This window comes from Xenopus laevis, chromosome 6L (genome assembly GCF_017654675.1).
Source record: "Xenopus laevis strain J_2021 chromosome 6L, Xenopus_laevis_v10.1, whole genome shotgun sequence".
Taxonomy (NCBI): Eukaryota; Metazoa; Chordata; class Amphibia; order Anura; family Pipidae; genus Xenopus; species Xenopus laevis.
This window is the reverse complement of record NC_054381.1, coordinates 31,557,087-31,577,197: the sequence shown is the minus strand read 5'-3', so window position 1 is coordinate 31,577,197 and position 20,111 is coordinate 31,557,087. Positions and strand designations below refer to the sequence as shown.

At 38.6% G+C, this 20,111-nt stretch overlaps 2 protein-coding genes across 3 annotated transcripts in view; one reads left to right on the top strand and one right to left on the bottom strand.

The window, feature by feature from the left end:
- The window catches only part of ankib1.L (ankyrin repeat and IBR domain containing 1 L homeolog), a 95,862-nt gene extending 94,830 nt beyond the window's left edge, over positions 1-1,032 (bottom strand). For both annotated transcript variants that reach the window (XM_041565891.1, XM_041565892.1), the window contains exon 1: positions 744-1,032. The gene's annotated coding sequence lies outside the window, so the exon portion shown is untranslated. The remainder of the gene's footprint in view (positions 1-743) is intronic.
- Positions 1,033-1,127: 95 nt separating this feature from the next.
- The window catches only part of krit1.L (KRIT1, ankyrin repeat containing L homeolog), a 39,896-nt gene continuing 20,912 nt past the window's right edge, over positions 1,128-20,111 (top strand). Inside the window, exons 1-6 of the mRNA XM_018267310.2 lie at positions 1,128-1,257; positions 12,631-12,792; positions 14,981-15,140; positions 15,618-15,710; positions 16,960-17,089; positions 19,291-19,534. Of these exons, the coding sequence (XP_018122799.1) occupies positions 12,691-12,792; positions 14,981-15,140; positions 15,618-15,710; positions 16,960-17,089; positions 19,291-19,534 (729 nt within the window). The 5' untranslated portion in view covers positions 1,128-1,257; positions 12,631-12,690. The remainder of the gene's footprint in view (positions 1,258-12,630; positions 12,793-14,980; positions 15,141-15,617; positions 15,711-16,959; positions 17,090-19,290; positions 19,535-20,111) is intronic.

The window sequence follows — 20,111 nt, the reverse complement described above, 5'->3', positions numbered from 1 at the left end:
AGGGGGGACAAGGGGTACAGCACAGAGGGTAGTACAGCAGGGGGACAAGGGGTACAGCAGGGGGGACAAGGGGTACAGCACGGAGGGGAGTACAGCAGGGGGACAAGGGGTACAGCAGGGGGGCACGGGGTACAGCGCGGAGGGGGGTACAGCAGGGTGGACAAGGGGTCCAGCAGGGGGGCAAGGGGTACAGCAGGGGGGCAAGGGGTACAGCAGGGGGCACAGCAGGGGGGACAAGGGGTACAGCACGGAGGGGGGTACAGCAGGGGGGCACAGGGCACTGTATGATTGGTGGTTGGTACTTGTAGCAGTCCAGGTTGACAACTGCACCTGTTTACAGAAGTGTCATGAATAACTAGGGGCATCAGATGAGTAAAACAATCTCTCACTCTTTATATATACAGCGTGTGTATATATATATATATATATATATATATATATATATATATATATATATATATATATATATATATATATATATATATATATATATATATAGGCACGGGGCACATCAATAAGCACTGTCTCCTATGTAAATAAAAGCTACAGGGAGCTGAGCATTTGTCTACAGAGAACAATACAGCTAAAGTATAAAGTTGTGGGACGCCCAACCTGTGGCTCTCTCTTAGTTTCTTGGGTATGACAACCTGTAGCTGCGGGGGATGCTGGGAGCTGTAGTCCAGCAGCAGTTGGACACAGGCTAAGAAGCAGAGGTAGCAGGACAGATCAGAGGGGACACTCACTGTCAGATCGGTGCATGTAGGCAGCCCAGGTCCGCAGGCAGCATCTTGTCTGTACGAGCAGCGAGTGGTACAATATCAGACAGTATCAGACAACAGCAACAGCAGCAGCAGGATAAAGGGCGGCCAGTCTCAGGCTCCAGCCTTAAATACTCTCCGTATATTCCCTCATTCCCCTGTCTCTCCTAGGAGACAGCGAGCAAGACAGCATCCCAGCAGCACTCCGTGTCTCTTTCTCACACACTCAGGGAAGCCAAACAAAACAGCCTTAGCCCAAGCTCCCCCCCTCCCTCCTCCTCCGATACCCGGAACCACTAGTGCGAACCGGAAACCTGCCGAGTTCCCTCCTCCCGCAGAGCCAAAGGGAAGGAAATGAAAACTGCACTGATCGCTGGCGCTGTCTATGTACAGACTGGCCGGCAGGCAAAGCTCCGCCCAACTCCGGATGCCCCGCCCATACTGTGAGTGAGGAAGAGAATATACACATTGGGCTGCCCTGGAATTGCGTGGCTGGAGGGTAAGTGTCATTTGTATTATTAGATGCCCCTGTCGCAAGCACTGGGTTTTAATTACCGGGTATGTATAGTGTCTTTGTGGAACCATTGTACACTCCATATGTAGCTTCATGGACCTCAGCCTTCCACATTGCACTCCCTGTGTAATTGGTTGGAGTGTGAGTGTGTATAATTCAGTGTACAATTCAGTGTACAATTCAGTGTATAATTCAGTGTTGGAGGGTGTGTGGGTGTCTTGAGCTTCTTCTTATTATTAAACGACACTATTACCAGTATAATGGACTGTTCCTTAGGCTTCCACTACCTTAGGCTTCACAAGACTGGGCCCCAGCTTTGAGCATCCCAAGGGCCCCTTGTGTATCAAATCGTTACATATTTTCAATATATACTTAAAGGGGTGGTCCACCTTAACTTTTAGTATGTTAGTCTAAACACCTTTTCAATTGGCCTTCATTTTTTCGTTTTTTTGTATAGTTTTTGAATTATTTGCCTACTTCTTCTGATTCTTTCCAGCTTTCAAATGGGGGTCGCTGACTTTCTATTCAGGCCTCTCTGATTCTTATCCCAGTCTCTTATTCAAATCAATGCATGGTTGCTAGGGTAATTTGGACCCTAGAAACCATATGGCTGAAATAGCAAACTGGAGAGGTGCTGAGTAAAAAACTAAATAGCTCAAAAACCATAAATAATAAAAAATGAAAACCATTGTCTCATAATATCACTCATGTCTTACTAAAAGTTAACTTAAAGGAGAAGGAAACCCCCTAGGCGCAAAAGCCCTCCCTTGTGTTGGCCCCTCCTCCCCCCTGGCCTACCTGTCCCCCTGGGCAAATGCCCCTAACTTGTTACTCACCCCTCTGCGCAGGTCCTAGGACGTCCACGGAGTTCACAGGTGCCATCTTCTCCCGAGCGGTCTTCTTTTGGATTAATTGGCATCTTCTGGCGCATGTGCACAAAGTCACAAAGTGAAATCGGAAAACTTTGTGACTTTCGGCGCATGCGCAGTAGATCCGTGCTGGTAAATGCTCTTATTGCACATGCGCCAAAAACGCCGGTCAAAGCAGGAAAAAGACCGCTCAGGGGAAGATCGCGCCTGTGAACTCCGTGGACAGGACCTGCGCAGAGGGGTGAGTAACAAGTTAGTTTGCCCGGGGGGGGGCAGGTAGGCCAGGGGGGTGGGGGGGGCAACACAGGGGAGGGGGAGGGCTTTTGCACCTAGGGGGTTTCCTTCTCCTTTAAAGGTTATCACCCCCTTAAATGGATGCCCAACCAAAGTTGATGCAATGCAAATCCAAGCATCCTACTTACAGCTTCTTTGTCCTAGCACCCTCCCTATTACTGAACCAGGACTGGTCTAACAGAACCAGCCTTTACATAAAAAGGTGTAAGATTAGTATTGTAAGAAAAGAATAGAAATATGAAAAGGCTGTTATTAATTTTTTTTATAATCTAGTGAAAGTTGTGCAATTATTATGTAAATGCATGGTGTTTAGTCTTCTAGGCCTCATCATGATAAATGCCCTGCTATGTGACTATGGAGGAAGCAGACCCTACAACTGGTGGGGAGCCCAGAATATGTAGGGGGCAAATTGGGACACTGACTAATTAGCAGTTATGTTATTTAATAATGACTGAACTTGAATTAGGGTTGCCACCTTTTCTGGGAAAAAATACACACCTTCATATAATTCTACCTTACTAATGACAGTGTCGTTAAAGAAAGGTTTGCAGCACTTGGGAATGCCAACTTACATGAAACCCCGGGCTGGTGTTCGTATCAGCAGAAAACTGCACCGGCCCGGGGTTATATCAGTGAGCACCACGGAGCACTCCATTTCCCGGGACAAACGCATGCACAGTTGAACGAAATAGCCGACCTTTCTTCAACCGCTCCGTGGCGTTCACTGGTATAACCCCGGGCCTAGTGCGGTTTTCTGCTGATAGGAGCACCGGCCCGCGGTTTCAGGTAAGTAACTACTCGCATGCGCATAAAGCAAATGTGACGTTACACGCATGTGCATAATGAGCAATTCGGGCAGCTTGTCATTATGTGTATGCGAGTGACCGGACATGGTTGCTCGCACCGGGAGCTCCCTCATTTTTTTAAAAAAAAAACTGTTATCCCCAACCGGAATGCGGGCTCTGTTAGCCCGCACCTTTGGTTGGGGATAACATTTTTTCTCAACAGGTGCCCTTTAAGTATTTAATATTCCACTGTAATGTGAATATAACCGTCCAGAAAATGGCATGCCTTGTAGACAATTATGGTAATGGAATATTTTGGGGTTCAGAATATTGTCATACCTATGATAATGGCACCTGCCATTCTGCAGATAAGTGAGAATTTTAGTTCCAGGAGCACCTACTGTGTACAACACAACCTATTTTGGATTCACTGAGAGTTAACCAGTTTATTTTCAATTATTCTCATTACAGTACATAGGGTAATTCTACTGATCCAGCCTGTGTAAAGTCCATTTATGGATATAAACCACTTTGAGCTAAGTTTATAGACCTGAGCCATGCAATTTGCAGGGACATTACACATGCATCTGATTGTTGAATTGAGTTGGATACATTTGTCTCTTTGACTGGCTTAGACCAGAGTTGAGTTGGGCCTTACTGTCTCATCCATTTTAACACTTATTTGCTACTGATACTATGTAGCCTAATATAAGGTTACCAGACTGCTCCTTTTTATTGGGGAACGCAAAAATGCATAGGGTGAGTCAATGATGAAACCTATTCAGCCCTCTAGTATGCATTTTTTATGAATATGGAAACCCTAGCCTAGACAAGGTTTTGTGTATGGTAATGGGGATGGTTTTGCATAGTATTGTGTATATATATAGTAATTGTTTAACGAACACAAAAAAAAAAGAAATTTAGCCCTGTGCTTAGTAACATGCGGTATTGGTGACATACATTCTATACATAACCTGTACGATAAAAATAGGAGGCCCACAATTTACTAGCAACTGTAGGGGTGCTGAAAGTTTGGCATTAGCCTTTCTGGGAACTTAATTCTTAACACAGCACTGCCTGTCAAGTCTACCAAATATATAGTGAATAAAGTACCCCCTCTTGTAAATTATAAGTTACAGAGGAGTTTCATGACCATATAAAAACAGGAAGCCAAAGGCAACAGGGGGTACTTTATTTATTATAATACACAAGTTTCAGTGAGTCATGTGACAAAAAATTACATCACTAATCACCGTTTATAACTGATGACATCAGTACTCACCGTTTATAAGGATATAATTTACAAGATATTGATGGATTTTGTGTATTATATTATTATTATTACCTGTTATTTATATAGCACTGGCATATTCTGTAGCACTTTACAGAGATTATATATCATTGACATCAGTTCTTGTGCTAGTGAAGGTTACAATTTTAGATCCCTATCCCATTAACACACAGTTGGGTTCATTTTATCTTAATCTGCCTGTATGTTTTTGGAGTGTGGGATGAAACCAGAGCACTCATAGGGAACCCACAAAGATACGGAGAGAACATACAAAAGTAGACTTCATTTATGAAGATCCAAATTATGGAAAAATCCGTTATCATTAAAACCCCAGGTCCCAAAGATTCTGGATAACAGGTCCCATACCTGTACAAGGTACTGATTTGTCATTACAGAGAAAAAGACATACATTTTAAAATTTTCTGGACAACTGGTTTCTGGATAACGAATCCTCTACCTGTACTATATGCGTACTTCATTCACTTAATAACGTTCATGGTCCTGTATTAGCCATGGGATTTGATTACCTGAGTATGTGGAATCTATAATATACAGTATGTGATCCCTTATCTTGGGGAGTTTCTCCACCTTTTCATGGCACTTTCAAACCTTTTACCTTTATGCTTATCTTCATATATCACCATCTGACTGTTGTTTAGTCTGTGAGGCTGGTAGCCAGTCTTGTTGTGCAATAAAAAAAAATAGCATTCAAGGCATATCCTCTTTTGGGAGGAGGTTTCATATTCCATTCTTAGTCTGGAGATAAAGGAATTTTCCCTGTATGTTGGACCGGGCAGCTGTTCTCTCAGCTTGATTAGGACATGTTGCAGTGAAAACTGTTTATGCTACTCGAAAGTTCACCTTTGAATTAAGTTTTAATATGTTATAGAACGGGCAATTCTAAGAAACTTTTCAATTGGTCTTCATGATTTATTTTTTTATAGTTTTTAGTTAATTGCCCTTTTTTTGGACTCTTTCCAGCTTTCAAATGGTTTCACTGACCTCATCTAAAAACAAATCCTCTGTAAGGTTAAAAATTTGTTATTGCTACTTTTTATTAGTTGTCTTTCTACCCATCTCCTATTCATATAACAGTCTCTTAGTCAAACCAATGCCTGGTTGCTATGGTCATTCGGACCCTAGCAACCAGACTGCTGAAATTGCAAACTGGAGAACTGCTGTATTAAAAGCTAAATAACTCAAAAACCACAAATAATAAAAAATTAAAACCAAATCCAAGTTGTCTCAGTATGATTTCTGCCTTGCTGGTAAAAATATTATTTATATCAATGTTATCATATATTTTACCTTCAATAAGTATTAATTATATCTTAGTTTGGATCAAGTACAAGATGTTTTATTATTACTAGGGATGCACCAAATCCAGGATTCGGTTCGGGATTCAGCCAGGATTTGGCCTTTTTCAGCAGGATTCGGATTTGGCCGAATCCTTGTGCCTGGCTGAACCGAATCCGAATCCTAATTTGCATATGTAAATTAGGGGCGGGTAGGGAAATCAGGTGCCTTTTTGTCACAAAAGAAGCATTTTTTCCACTTTTTCCTTTCCTGACCCTAATTTGCATATGCAGATTAGGATTCAGATTCGGTTTAGTATTCGGCCGAATCTTTCACCAAGGATTCGGGGATTCGGCCGAATCCCAAATAGTGAATTCGGTGCATCCCTAATTATTACACAGAAAAAGTAAATAATTTTTTAGAATTTGGATTATCTGGATAAAATGGAATCTAGGGGAGACAGCCTTTCTGTAATTTGGAGCTTTCTGGATAACGGTTTCTGGATAAGGGATCCTATACTTGTTTTTGTTTTTTCAGAAAAGGTGGCAACCCTAAGTACAAGGCAGCTGATAAAAAAAAAAAAACCCACTTGCGACTTTTCTTATACAACCACATTTTTTATTCTTGAGCCCTAGCTTATTTAAGAAACGTTGCATGCCATCATAAATCGCATTGTTCCATTCCTTTTGAATATGGCTGAAAATCTCAAATGTTTCAGTACTCTGGAAAATAAATAAAGTTGTTTGAGACCATTTCCGTTGGCGTCTGTGGAAACTCTCCAACCTTTTTCATGCAACTTTTTGTATTTTTTTTTAACCTTCGTTAATTGCGTCTGTTGGTGGTTAAAATCATTATAACTGGTCATTATTCAATGTTGGCTTTTATGTTTTGTTATAGTGTTAAATGTGCAGTTGTTGTAATGCAATGTGGTATCCCTGGCTTCTTATTTGTACATTTTAGCACAATACACAAGGCCCGCTGTACTTTTATTTGGATTTGAGGGGATGGTTGCTCTGATTAGAGGAGTGGCTGAAGGGTTTTCCTGTTACAGGAAATTTTGACGTAACTCTCTTTCTTTCAGGCTCTATATCATTTTACCAGTTATTTCTATCAGACGTGAATACAAATGGAATATCAGCATATGGAACACATACAGTATTAACAAAGTGTATGGGCGGGGCTTTTGTTAGTTAAAATATATGCCCTAAAACAATACACGTCCGTTTTATAGATAGAACAATGGATTCCTATTGTATCCTACTTTTTGCTTCTCTACTTCCTTCCCCATCTGTGTTGGAAATATCAAGCGGTAAGCAAATAACTACAAATTCCTACTTTTTCATTCCTTTTTAAAGATAGTTAATAGGAAGATGGACAGTTAGGGTGTTTTCAAGTTTGTAATTATTTTTTTTACCCCTCTGCCTTTATCTTTTCTTCTCCATTTCCCTTATTATGTGCCTTTGTTTTGTCTCTTGTACTCTCCTACCTCCTTGCCTGGATATGTTGCCTTTCTCCATTTGAGTTTTCGCCTTTTTTTAAATAATGTCCTTGCATTTGTTTTTTTGTTTTCTGGCATTTTTAGAAAATATATTAAAACATTAGGAACCAGTTTAGAATCGACATAAAGCGACCTTGCAACCAGAATATGTACAGGTATGGGATCCGTTATCCAGAAACCCGCTATCCAGGAAGCTTGAATTACAGAGAGCCTGTCTCCCATAGACTCCAGTTTATCCAAATAATCCACATTTTTAAAAAATGATTTCCTTTTTCCCTGTAATACCGTAATAAAACACTACCTTTTATTTGATCCAAACTAAGATATAATTATTCCTTACTGGAAGCAAAACCAGCCAAATGTGTTTATTTAATTTTTAAATGATTATGGTATGAAGATCCAATTTATGAAAAGATCTGTTATTCAGAAAGCCACAAGCATTCTATATAACAGGTCCCATACCTGTACCAAAATCTCCCCAAAACAGGATCAATTTTATGATCCAAACTAAGATATAATTATTCCTTACTGGAAGCAAAACCAGCCAAATGTGTTTATTTAATTTTTAAATGATTTTCTTAAGGTATGAAGATCCAATTTATGAAAATATCTGTTATCCAGAAAGCCCCAAGCATTCTATATAACAGGTCCCATACCTGTACCAAAATCTCCCCAAAACAGGATCAATTTTACGATTATTGAATTTGCCCTAGACTAAAGATACAGAATTTTTAAAGTATTGGAAACATGATATTCTGTTTATATGTGTGCTGTTCAGCTAGATTTGCTCTCAGAATGTTTTCATCCCATCCTCAAAAAACTAAAAGCTTCTGTAGTAATAAGCTGGAATGGTAGACCCCCATGTTCCATAACTGTAAGTGATTACTGGTCTTCCATCTGCTCTACATCAAACAAAACATTAACCATGCCTAACTTTTCTAGCTTTTCAGCCAAAATTATGCAGTTCATGACTCTCGAGCAATTCCACAGTGTTTTATTTCAGCCTTTTTGTTTTTTATTGAGCAGAAAGGATAGTTACTGCTGGGTCAGACATGTATATTGTTTAATGTAGTGCTGATAATACAACAGTGATCACTTACATTTGAGTAAGGGTCCAGTATTTCAGAGTGTTTATTTACATGGAAATTGCTATTGCTAGCTATTTTTTAACCAACTTTTCCCTGATAATTTGGACAAACTCAACAGTTTGCGTTCCATTCAGTTGACTGAGAAGCAATTTCAAGTCCTTTCTCCCACATTCACGGGGGTTCAAACACCCCATTGGCAAGATGCCCCGTGTCCTGTATCCTTTTGAGCACATATCGTGCTAAGCTCTAAAACACACTCTGACCAGGTTGCATAGTAGATAACAGAAATTTCCCATTGTATTCTACAGAGCTTATCTGTTATCTGCTATGTTAACCTGCACCTTTACTCCCTTTTCAACTTCGAATGGCTGCCCCCATGGCTACACAGCACATTATTCATATAAACTATAGTAGTCTTTCTGAAGCAAACAAAAACAATGTACTACTTCAGGGCTACAGTACATTACAAATTAATTACTTTGAAAAAATGTGTTCCTTTACACATTTACAGTTTTTTAAAAAATGATTTCCTTTCTCTCTGTAATAATAAAACAGTACCTTGTACTTGATCCCAACTAAGATATAATGAATCCTTATTGGAAGCAAACCAGTCTTATTAGGTTTAGTTAATGTTTACATGATTTTATAATTAATGAAGATCCAAATTACAGAAGGATCCGTTATCCGTAAAACCCCAGGTCCCGAGCATTCTGTATAACAGGTCCCATACCTGTTATCCTTGGGAAAATATTTTCCAACATGATTAGTGAAATGATCTTAATTTAAAAGAAGCTTGTTCTTTATTAATAATCTGCAGAACTATTTCCCAAAAACTTGGCACATTTATATCTAATTAATATTGTGGGAAGCATTCTTCTTTCAAGAAAATTGTCAGCTCTAATAAATATTGTGTCATGTACCATGGTTACACCAGCATATTGATTTACTATAATTCTGCATTTACTTTTCTACTCCTTCTGCCTTTGTTTTATAAATAGCCCCACAAATTAGTATATTGATTTCAGCTTTATAATTTATTTCGAGCCAAAGTGATGCACATAAGAAAGTCGTAAAAAAAAATGCTGCTTTATTTTTAATGAGCGCATTGCTGTATGTTTAAGTTGTCAATATACAACACTGCTTTGCGTAGTAAATATGCTACTTATTAACTGACAAATGCACTATATGGCTAAAGGTATATGGACATCCCCTCTAATTTTTGGAACTAGCAATTTAACCCACACTTATCAGGTGTTACCACATCATACAAGTAAATTCTTGTCGATTCCCTGTTACCTAATATGCAGTAACAGTGGGGAGGCAATTTTCGGGTTTCACCGAATAATTCCCAAGTGTTTTTTAAGAATGGACCGAATCTGTTATACAGGTATAGGACCTGTTATCCGGAATGCCCGGGACCTGGGGTTTTCCGGATAATGGATCTTTCCATATTTTGGATCTCATGAATTAAGTCTACAAAAAAATTATGTTAACATTAAATAAACCCAATAGGCTGGTTTTGATTCCAATAAGGATTAATTATATCTTAGTATGGATCAAGTACAAGGTATTGTTTTATTATTAAAGAGAAACAGGTAATGATTTAAAAAATTTGGATTATTTAGATAAAATAGAGTTTATGGGAGACGGCCTTTCCGTAATTCGAAGCTTTCTGGATAACGGATTTCTGGATAACGATCCTATACCTGTATCTGGATTTGGTTGAATCCTCCACAAAAGATTTGGACACACGCTGAACGGAGTTCAACCCCTAATTTGCATAATTACATTTGGTAACGTTTTTTTTTTTTTAAATTGCATTCAGGTGTCCATAGCTCTGAGGTCACAACTTTTAGGGTTTAGGCTTGATAAAGGGTCTTGAGGGCCTAAAACGTTGCCTGTTTTGTATGTGTTTTTGGGCTATATGAATCACTTTTTTTTTTGCATAATTACAACAGACATGGTGTGCTGCTGGTAATTTGCCTTGATAACTTTTAGGGTTTATACAAATCCTGCAAAAAGTGCAGGTCATGGTCAAGTCTGGTCATGTGACTTGTGCCTGCACTTTAGGAGAGAAATGCTTTCTGGCAGGCTGCTGTTTTTCCTTCTCAATGTAACTGAATGTGTCTCAGTGGGACATGGGTTTTTACTATTGAGTGTTGTTCTTAGGTCTACCAGGCAGTTGTTATCTTGTGTTAGGGAGCTGCTATCTGGTTACCTTCCCATTGTTCTTTTGTTTGGCTGCTGGGGGGGAAAGGGAGGGGGTGATATCACTCCAACTTGCAGTACAGCAGTAAAGAGTGATTGAAGTTTATCAGAGCACAAGTCACATGACTTGGGGCAGCTGGGAAATTGACAATATGTCTAGCCCCATGTCAGATTTCAAAATTGAATATAAAAAAATCAGTTTGATCTTTTGAGAAATGGATTTCAGTGTAGAATTCTGCTGGAGCAGCACTATTAACTGATTCATTTTGGAATTATTTTTTTTCCCATGACCGTATCCCTCTTAAGGACTGGAGTCCAAAACTGCACTGCATACTCCAGATGAGGCCTCACCAGGGACCTATAAAGAGGCATAAATATGTTCATGCAATTGACAGCGGTAAATAGTTGTAATGACAATATATAGTTACAAAAATACAGACTAGTCCTATGTAAGTTTATACAAGTATTGAGTCTGTGTGTGAATGGTATGTGCCAGTGGATATATCATGTCTATAACAATGAAGCACAGTGCCCTTGAGCACAAACAAGAGCTTATGGCTAAAGTCCAATGTGTCAGTTATTTTTTTTTTTTTTGGTTGATTTTTTATTGTAATGCAGAATCGCAGGGTAAAATAAAACTTTTGGTTGTCACGTTGAATGCAGGCTTTTATGGCAGCTATTCTTAGTGGTTCTGATAAGTGCCGCATGCCAATTTTAGAATCGTTTTTCTGTATTGTCTTAAAATAACTCTATAAAACCATATGCAGCACTGGAACAGATGGACACATTTCTCTAGGGAACGGTTTGCTATAATTTGCTATCAGACCTGATCTAGCCATTCATTATTGTACTAAAAACTCAATAAGCTTTTACAAATATTAAAGTACTCTTTTATAAAGGCTACCTTCTATAGCTCCGGCCAGAGCTGAATTACTGTATATGCAGAAGTTGTGTGTCCAGATACAGAGGTTGTTGGATAGGAGGTCTGGGTTTAAATCTGTTGGTGGAGACTGGAGGAAAGCTGTGTACGATATGATCCAGACCAATCTCCTTGCTCCCCTAACTTTGGTCTCCACGTTCTGTGATTTTATACCTCTGACTATTCTTTCTTTTGGGAGGTCTAAGATATCAAGCAAAGTAGGCTATGGACAATGTGCCATGAAGTTTATTCGCCTTCCATGTCGATATCTATTGCTATAGATTTGAACTGCAGATTAAGGGGAATATTTATCAAAAAGTAAAATTAGAGATCACCACAGTCCTCTAGAGTGAATTTTCACCACTCTGCATTCATTTCTATGGGTTTCTGAAAGGCGTATTTATCAAAGGAGGAACTTTCACCCATTGATAAATATGCTTTTAAAAATCCCATAGAAATGAATGGAGAGTGGCCGAATTTCACTCTAACTTCACTTTTTGATAAATATACCCCTAAATCTCCATCTCTAATTCAGTCTGAATTAGATTAATTTTAGGGATGCACCAAATCCACTATTTTGGATTCAGCTGAACCCCCGAATCCTTCTGCAGAATACCTATCTGAATCCTAATTTGCATATGCAAATTAGGGGTGGGAAGGGGGAATAATTTTTACTTCCTTGTCACATTATTTCCCTCCCCACCCCTAATTTGCATATGCAAATTAGGGTTTTGCCGGGCAGAAGGATCTGACCGAATCCAGCTGAGAAAGGCCGAATAACTAACCAAATCCTGGATTCGGTGCATCCCTAATTAAATTAGAATCAATGTGATTCACTCTTAAACAAACGTTCGACTGAATTTGTTATTTTAATTAGTAAATTGAAAAAAAGTTATGGATGGATTGGAATCCGTTGATCCACAAGGATAAAAAGGTCCCTTATTCATTCCTGTCTGCCTCTGCTGCAACAGAGCTTACATTCTAATTTCTTACAGGCAGAACCGAAACTTGGCATCTATGGACCTCTTTATACCATCTTGCCAATTGTAGCTGCTAAAAGGGAGAATATTTGCAATGCATGCTATCATTTTTGTTTTTCCATTTGCACAGGCCTGCCCAAGCCCTCCACTGGTTTACAAGTAGGGAATACTGAGCAGGAGCTACGGTACCATGGGCAGCCCCACTGACACGGAAGATGTTTATGTTGCTGTGATCAGACCAAAGAACGCAGGAAGTCTCAATTCTCGGGAGTACCGAGCAAAATTGTATGAAGTAAGAACACTTAGACTTATAAAGTATTGTATAAAGCGAACAGAGTTCTGTTGCAGGCCAAACTGAACTCTGTCAAGTTTACTAAGCTAGAGATTCATTTTATTGTAATAAATATTTCATATATTAATGTTTTGTGAATTCTGGAAACCAGAAACTGAAGCTCAGATTTTCATGCACATGAAGTAAGTGAATAAATGTTCAGGTTGCAGATGGGAATAATTATATGCTGCCAAAAAATGCCTTAGTTTGATTTGGGGATATTCCCTCAGCCCTCATGCTTCTGATATTTTCTAGGCACTGGTAATTATATGACATATTTAGAATCATAGTCTGGGATTTTTCATCCACATTGCAAGGTCGAATTTCAAATTCATGTGAGTTTTTTAAAACTCCCCTATACTCCTATAAATTTGAAATTCGACCAATTTCGACAAATTTATTATAAAAATAAAATTTTTTAAACTATGGCAAATTGAAACAACCTGAAAATTAAAATTGAATTCAATCAAACTCGATTCAAGTTGTTTCTCCAAAAAAAGAATGTCAGGAAAGATGCAAACATCTCCTGTTTCATCCCTGGACGTCTCTCATTGACTTAAACAGCAGTTCAGCAGGTTTTAGTTGGCGAATAGTCGAATTTGAGTTCTTAAAAGGCGAGAGTATGATTAATCTCGAAAATCAAATTCAAATTTTTTTAGAAACTCGAATCAAAATTGAATAATTCCCTAGTCAAATTTGACAATTTTAACCATAAAATTTTTTTGAGAATTCGAATTTTCAATTCAACCCTTGATAAATCTGCCCCTGCATGTGTGTATCAGACACAGTACTTTTTAAGCAGAGCCGTTGACCTTACAGGGCTAAACTTTGCAGTCTCTGATCACTGTTCTGCATCCCCAACCACTGTCCTGAACAGTAATAGGATCACAAATTCAGCCAACATCTCAAATGGCTTTTCCATGCCTTCTACATATTAATATAGCATTTGTTCCACTCTGTAGTGCTTATGAAATCATTAATTCCCCAGCAACAATATACAGTTCTGGGATCTGTTATCAGAAATCTCCCATAGACTGAGTTTTAATCAAATAATTAAAAAATATAAAACATATTTCCTTTTTCTCTGTAATAATAGCACTGTACCTTGTACTTGATCCTAACTAAGATATAATTAATCCTTATTGGAGGCAAAACAATCCTGTTGGGTTTATTTCATGTTTAAATATTTTCTTAGCAGACTTAGGGGGTTATTTACAGGTCAAGTTGTATTTTTTCAAAAAATTGAGTTTCCAAGAATATTTTTTAGTCAATTTTTGGTTAAAAAAACCTCACATTTTTTGAGGTTTAAAAAAAAAGAAAGAAAAAACTAACATCTTTCAAGATTTATTATACCCCTAAGTTGGAGATAGCTTGAATCGGAAAATACTCCAGCTAAAATCTGTTGAGGTCAAGTAGAAGTCATTGCAGAGGTTACTTGAGCCATTTGAAGATGTTTGTAGCCTTCATGATGTTTGAGGTTTTTTCAGTGGGTATTACTCGAAAATTATTAATTCGAGCGATATAAGGGTTTTTTCGTCAAAAACTTGATCAATTCAAGTATTCAAGTTTTTCACCCTGACTACACTGATTCAAGTTTTTTACATTCAAGTTTTTTCATAATTTAGAAACCATTTGCGTTGCGAGTTCATTCGAGGTCTAAAAAACCTCACAAACCTCTAAAACTCGACCTTTGGTAAATAACCCCCTTAATGTATGGAAATCCAAATTTCCCTTATCCAGAAAACCCTAGGTCCCGAGCATTATGGATAACAGGTCCCACACCTGTACACTCATGTGTGACTGCATAGTAAGACTATGTTTCTAAGCCTTATGAAACAATTCATTCTACAACCCATAAATGGCTAAGATATTTAAAAGACAAAATCACAAAGATTTTATGTGTCTAAATGCATATTGTAATGAGGCAAAACAGCTTGCATTCTAGTAAATAATAGCCCTACAAAAAACGCAGCATGATCAATTATTCTTTATCTAAACTGATTGGGGATTTTTATAGTGTGTGTATTTAAAGCTAGGTAACCTCGAGAAAATCGTTATAAGAAACCCCTCTAGAGAAGAGGGTAAACTTTCTCCTAATAGTATGTGGTATTTGTAGGCCTACGGTAATTTAACATTTAATCTTCCATAGATTTTAATGATCGAGGTACCAGTTGAAGGACAGAAGAAAAAGAGAAAGAAGGTTTTGTTGGAGACTAAACTTCAAGGGGATAAAGATACAGCTCAGGAAATACTGGACTATGTTTTAGAGTCCACCAAACTCATCTCTCCTTCAAATCAAGGGGTTAAAGGTGAGTATGATGGCGTGAACATAGAAATATAGCCATTATCATTGGCTTCCCGTTTGCAGCAAGAGTTAAATGCTAATGTCAGCACTGCTTTATTCTGGTATATTTATTTTAAGCAACTCTCTATTTCGTTCTTCTGGATCATTTTATTTGCAGCCTATGTCCTTGTCTGCCTCTATACTGTATGTGCTGCTATGGCATGTTTGGGAAGTAACTGAACCCATTTCTTCTGGATCACTAACATCTTTCTATTTTGGTCATCTCATTGATCATACCCTTGAGGCAATATAGGTTTTGTTAATATCTTCTTGTTATAATTTACTCCCCCCTCAGCTACTGGCCCTGTCTGCCCATTTTATGTAATGGATTGGGGTTGACCTGCCACTAAGGGTCCCGTGCTTTCTTCCAAAAATCCCAAGGGTAAATGTGACAGAGCTCTGACAAATGTTAAAGCTTTGCTGTTTGTTTTTTCCCTTGTAGGAAAAAGAGTTGTACGCATGAAAAAGTTTACACTTGATGGAGAAAAAACTGGCAGAGAAGCCACCCTGTTTCTCGTACCTACTGCTGTCAAAGGTCAGTTAAACTATAGTAGTCTTTCTGAAGCAAACATACCGCCTTTACCAGTGCATGCTAACAGTATTTTATATGTGAATTAAAACATTGTATGTGAATTACTGTTCCTTTAAAGGACAAGGAAAGTTAACCTAAAGAATTAGGCTAGAAATGCTGTTCATTATATTTTGGGTTTCTGTACCAGCCCAAGGCAACCACAGCCCTTTAGCAGTAAAGAGGCAGAAAGTGAGGTTACATCTGTCACAGAAGCAGATACTACAGAGCTGATTGTTTATCATTTCTGATATAGAATGCCCTGGTTTCTATGTTAAAGCCATGCAGTGTTAATCTGAATTCATCCTTGAATCCTGCATTTTAATCGCTTATGTACCTGGTGTTGCCTGGGAAGTTTGATGTCACATCTTTAAAATATAGACACACTATTCCTTGCTAAACATTAGCACCGCTAATCCAGCATCGGCTGCTAAACCAATGGCAAAAAGATTGCATAATAATAACCAAGCTCCATTGAAAACCCGTAAATAAATGTTTTGTCCTTTGCAAGAATGTGTTACTTCATAGTTCTACAATACTACGGAATGGCAGAAGAAAAATTGAATTTCAGCACTCTTGGAAACCCCAAGGTATATGATTTGTTGCATTTGGTCTTCCCTATGGAATGCTGACATTTGATTGGTCAGATGGAATGGTGGGAGATGGTGATTTTGTGAACAAAAAGTAGTAGCTACAGGGGCACAGATATTCACTGCTAAATGGCTGTGGTTGCCTTGCACTGGTACAGAAACCCAAAAAATAATGTGATCATTTGTAGGTAAGTCTTATTAGTTAAAGGTAAAGGTATGGGATCTGTTAAATGGAAACTCATCATCCAAAAAGCTCCATAGCCTCCATTATAATCAAATAATAAAGTTTAAAAAATAATTTCCTTTTTCTCTGTAATAATAAAACAGTAGCTTGTACTTGATCCCAACTAATATATAATCAAGCCTTACTGGAAGCAAAACCAGCCTATTGGGTTTATTTAATGTTTACATGATTTTCTAGTAGACGGAACAGAAATCACCCGTTATCCGGAAAGCCCTGGGTCCTGAGGATTCTGGATAATAGGTCCCATACCTGTACCAATAGCGATACTTGGCATAACGTGAGAGCTCATTCAGCAGGTTAGATTTTTAGCCATTGAATCAATGACAAAACCTCTTTGGAACCCATACAAATGAATCTTTATTTTTTCTTCCTTCTGTTTTAGAGAATGCAAAGAATTCATACAATCCTGGCAGCCCAGTCTTCTACTGTTTCCAGGATATTATGAGGGTGTGCAGTGAATCCAGCACTCATTTTTCTACTGTCACAGCACGGATGCTAATTGTTCTGGATAAGTAAGTTCTATGTGCTTATTAAAAATGTTGTTATTTAAAACAGAAATAATGACAAATTATTATTATTATTTTTTTTTAAATGTGGTTTCCACTGCACCTTAACTGGTGATCGGTTTTTGACCTGAATGTAATATTTTATGACAGTAAAACATTTTTTCCTAGTAGTCTCTGCAGGTTAGAAGGGTAATTTACAGCAAGGGCAGATGATTTCAGATGGCAGTTGCACATGTTGTTCATTGAAGCTACTTGGGTCCTGACAAGCTCCAAAATGGATTGTATCAAAAGGGTCAATAGCTTTTACCAAAAGAATAATATACTAATGCTGTTTAACCACCATGCACCAAAGTGATGCAACTCCACATTGACACAGTGTGTAGAGCAGTTGTGTTAATATTGAAGAATTTTGCACGTGTTTGGGATTCGGCCGATTCCTTCATGAAAGATTTGGCTGAATACCGAATCCGAATCTGCTTATGCAAATTAGTGACTGGAAGAGGAAAAAGTGGATAAAACATTTTTTACTTCCTTGTTTTGTGACAAAAAGTTACACAATTTCCCTTTCCGCCCCTAATCTGCATATGCAAATTCGGATTCGGTTCAGGCAGGCATGACGACTTGCCCGAATCCGAACCCTGCTGAAAAATGCCGAATCCCGATCCAAATCCTGTGTTCGCTGCATCCCTTGTGATATTGCTCACTTTGGGCCAGATTCAATTCAGTGAGAAAAAGTTATCTGGTTTATCATGGACGAGATTCAACTCGAGGAGAAAACTCTTTTCACCAAATTGAGTTCCAGTTTTTTTCCCATAGGCAGTAGAGTTTTTACATGATAAACAGTGCAATACAATTTTCTGAATTTAGTTGCATCTCAAATTAAATCTTGCCCATGAGTTTTCAAGTGATAAACTTTTCTCACTGAATTGAATCCAGCCCTATGTCTGGAGTTGCTGCAGTTTATACAGTCAGTGGCCTCATATTTATCCATTATCCATCACAAAGATGTCCCTCAGATGCTTGGGTCCCAGGGTAAATCCCCTATACTTAATCCAGCCCTGGAGATACCGTATCCCCTGAAAGTATCTCTAGCTTGATATTGGGATGTTTTGTTTTTTTTTTAAAGTTTTTATTTATCATTTTCAATACAAGCAGTTAAAGCAAAAAAGAAAGAAAAGATAGAAGAAAGAAAGGAAAATACAAGACAGTTGTATGCACCATCGTACAAGATACATGTATTAACATACGTTCCATAGCATAATACAGTGAGGGTTAGTGGTCCTACACCTCTGCCAGAGACTCGACGAGAACTAGAATAACAGTCGTAACTGAACCCTGTGCTGAAACAGTAGTTTAATTGCCCACATCCTCAGTGATATGAATGTCTAGCCAGGGGGACCATATTGAGTCAAATTTCCCAGAGGAACCTCGAGCCTCATATGTAAGTCGAACAGAAGGGAGTATCTTATTAACTAGGTTGACCCAATGTTCCACTGTCGGAACAGTATGTCCCATCCAGTTCATTACAATTATTTTCTTTGCATAGAAGAGTAATGTTTTAGCAAGCGTTTGATATTGGGATGTTTAGCTGTTAAAGGAATTGTTCGGTGTAAAAATAAAAACTGGGTAAATAGATAGGCTGTGCAAAATAACAAATGTTTCTTATATAGTTAGTGAGCCAAAAATATAATGTATAAAGGCTGGAGTGACTGGATGTCTAACATAATAGCCAGAACACTACTTCCTGCTTTTCAGCTCTCTTGGTTTACACTGACTGGTTACCCTGGTTACCAGGCAGTAACTTGTGGGGGGGGGCACATGGGTCATATCTATTGCTTTTGAATCTCACTGAAACTCACTGAACAGAAATGTACCATGTGGCCCCCCTTCAAGTCGCTGACTAGCTCAGAGTTATAGAGCGGAAAAGCGGGAAGTAGTGTTCTGGCTATTATGTTACACATCCAGTTACTCCAGTCATTATACATTACATTTTTGGCAAACTAACTATATCAGAAACATTTTTTTATTTTGCACAGCCTATCTATTTACTAGTTTTTATTTTTACACTGAACTGTTCCTTTAAATTAATTCTAAAATGAATGTAACGTTTAAAAGAAACCTGCCTGTTTCCTGCCTGTTACCATTGAGGAGATATTAGATACATGTGCTCATTGCATTCTTTTTTTATGGAACCCTCTTCCCAACAGGTGGCTGGATGAACAGCACACACAGTCTCACGCTATCGCCGCACTCTTCAGACCTTCTCCACTGGAGAGAATAAAGACCAACATCACAAACCCGGCCTATGCCACTGAAGCTTGCCAGCCTGAGAACTCTCTGCACATGGGATACACAGCTTTGGAAATAAAAAGCAAAATGATGGCTTTAGAGAAGGCAGATATGTGTATCTACAATCCTCTGTTTGGGTCAGATCTTCAATATACCAACAGGGTAATACTATGTAGAGTAATACTATGGGAATAAGGCAACGTTGTGGGTTTGATAGAGACCAATCTCATGATTGCTGATACCTGTAGAAGGGAGGGGTCTGCTCCACACTATAGTAATAGTGCTGTCTCATGGCAAGGGAATTGGTCTGATCTGTTAATAGCCCAGCTTGGATGCAGAAAACCATAAATCTCTCCTTGCAGTGCACTGAGCTTGTCACTGAGCACATAACCCATTTAATGCTATACAAAGACCTACCTACCTGTCTGACTGAACTTTCTTAGGGGGGGGATTGTGCATTTATCTCTGCTGTGGCATGTTTCAGAGCTACCGCTGCTACCTCTGCTCTGTCATTGAGACTTTAGACAAGTGAAATGCATTCCTGGCACAGACATCCATATTGTCTTTATCCTTGATCATAACTACATAAGTTATGGCATCCTGAAATGTGCAGAGTACAATTACCTGTACAGGTATGGGATCTGTTATCTGTAAACACGTTATCCAGAAAGCTCAGAATTACGGAATGGCCATCTCCCATAGGCTACATTTTATCCAAATAATCTAAATTTTTAAAAAT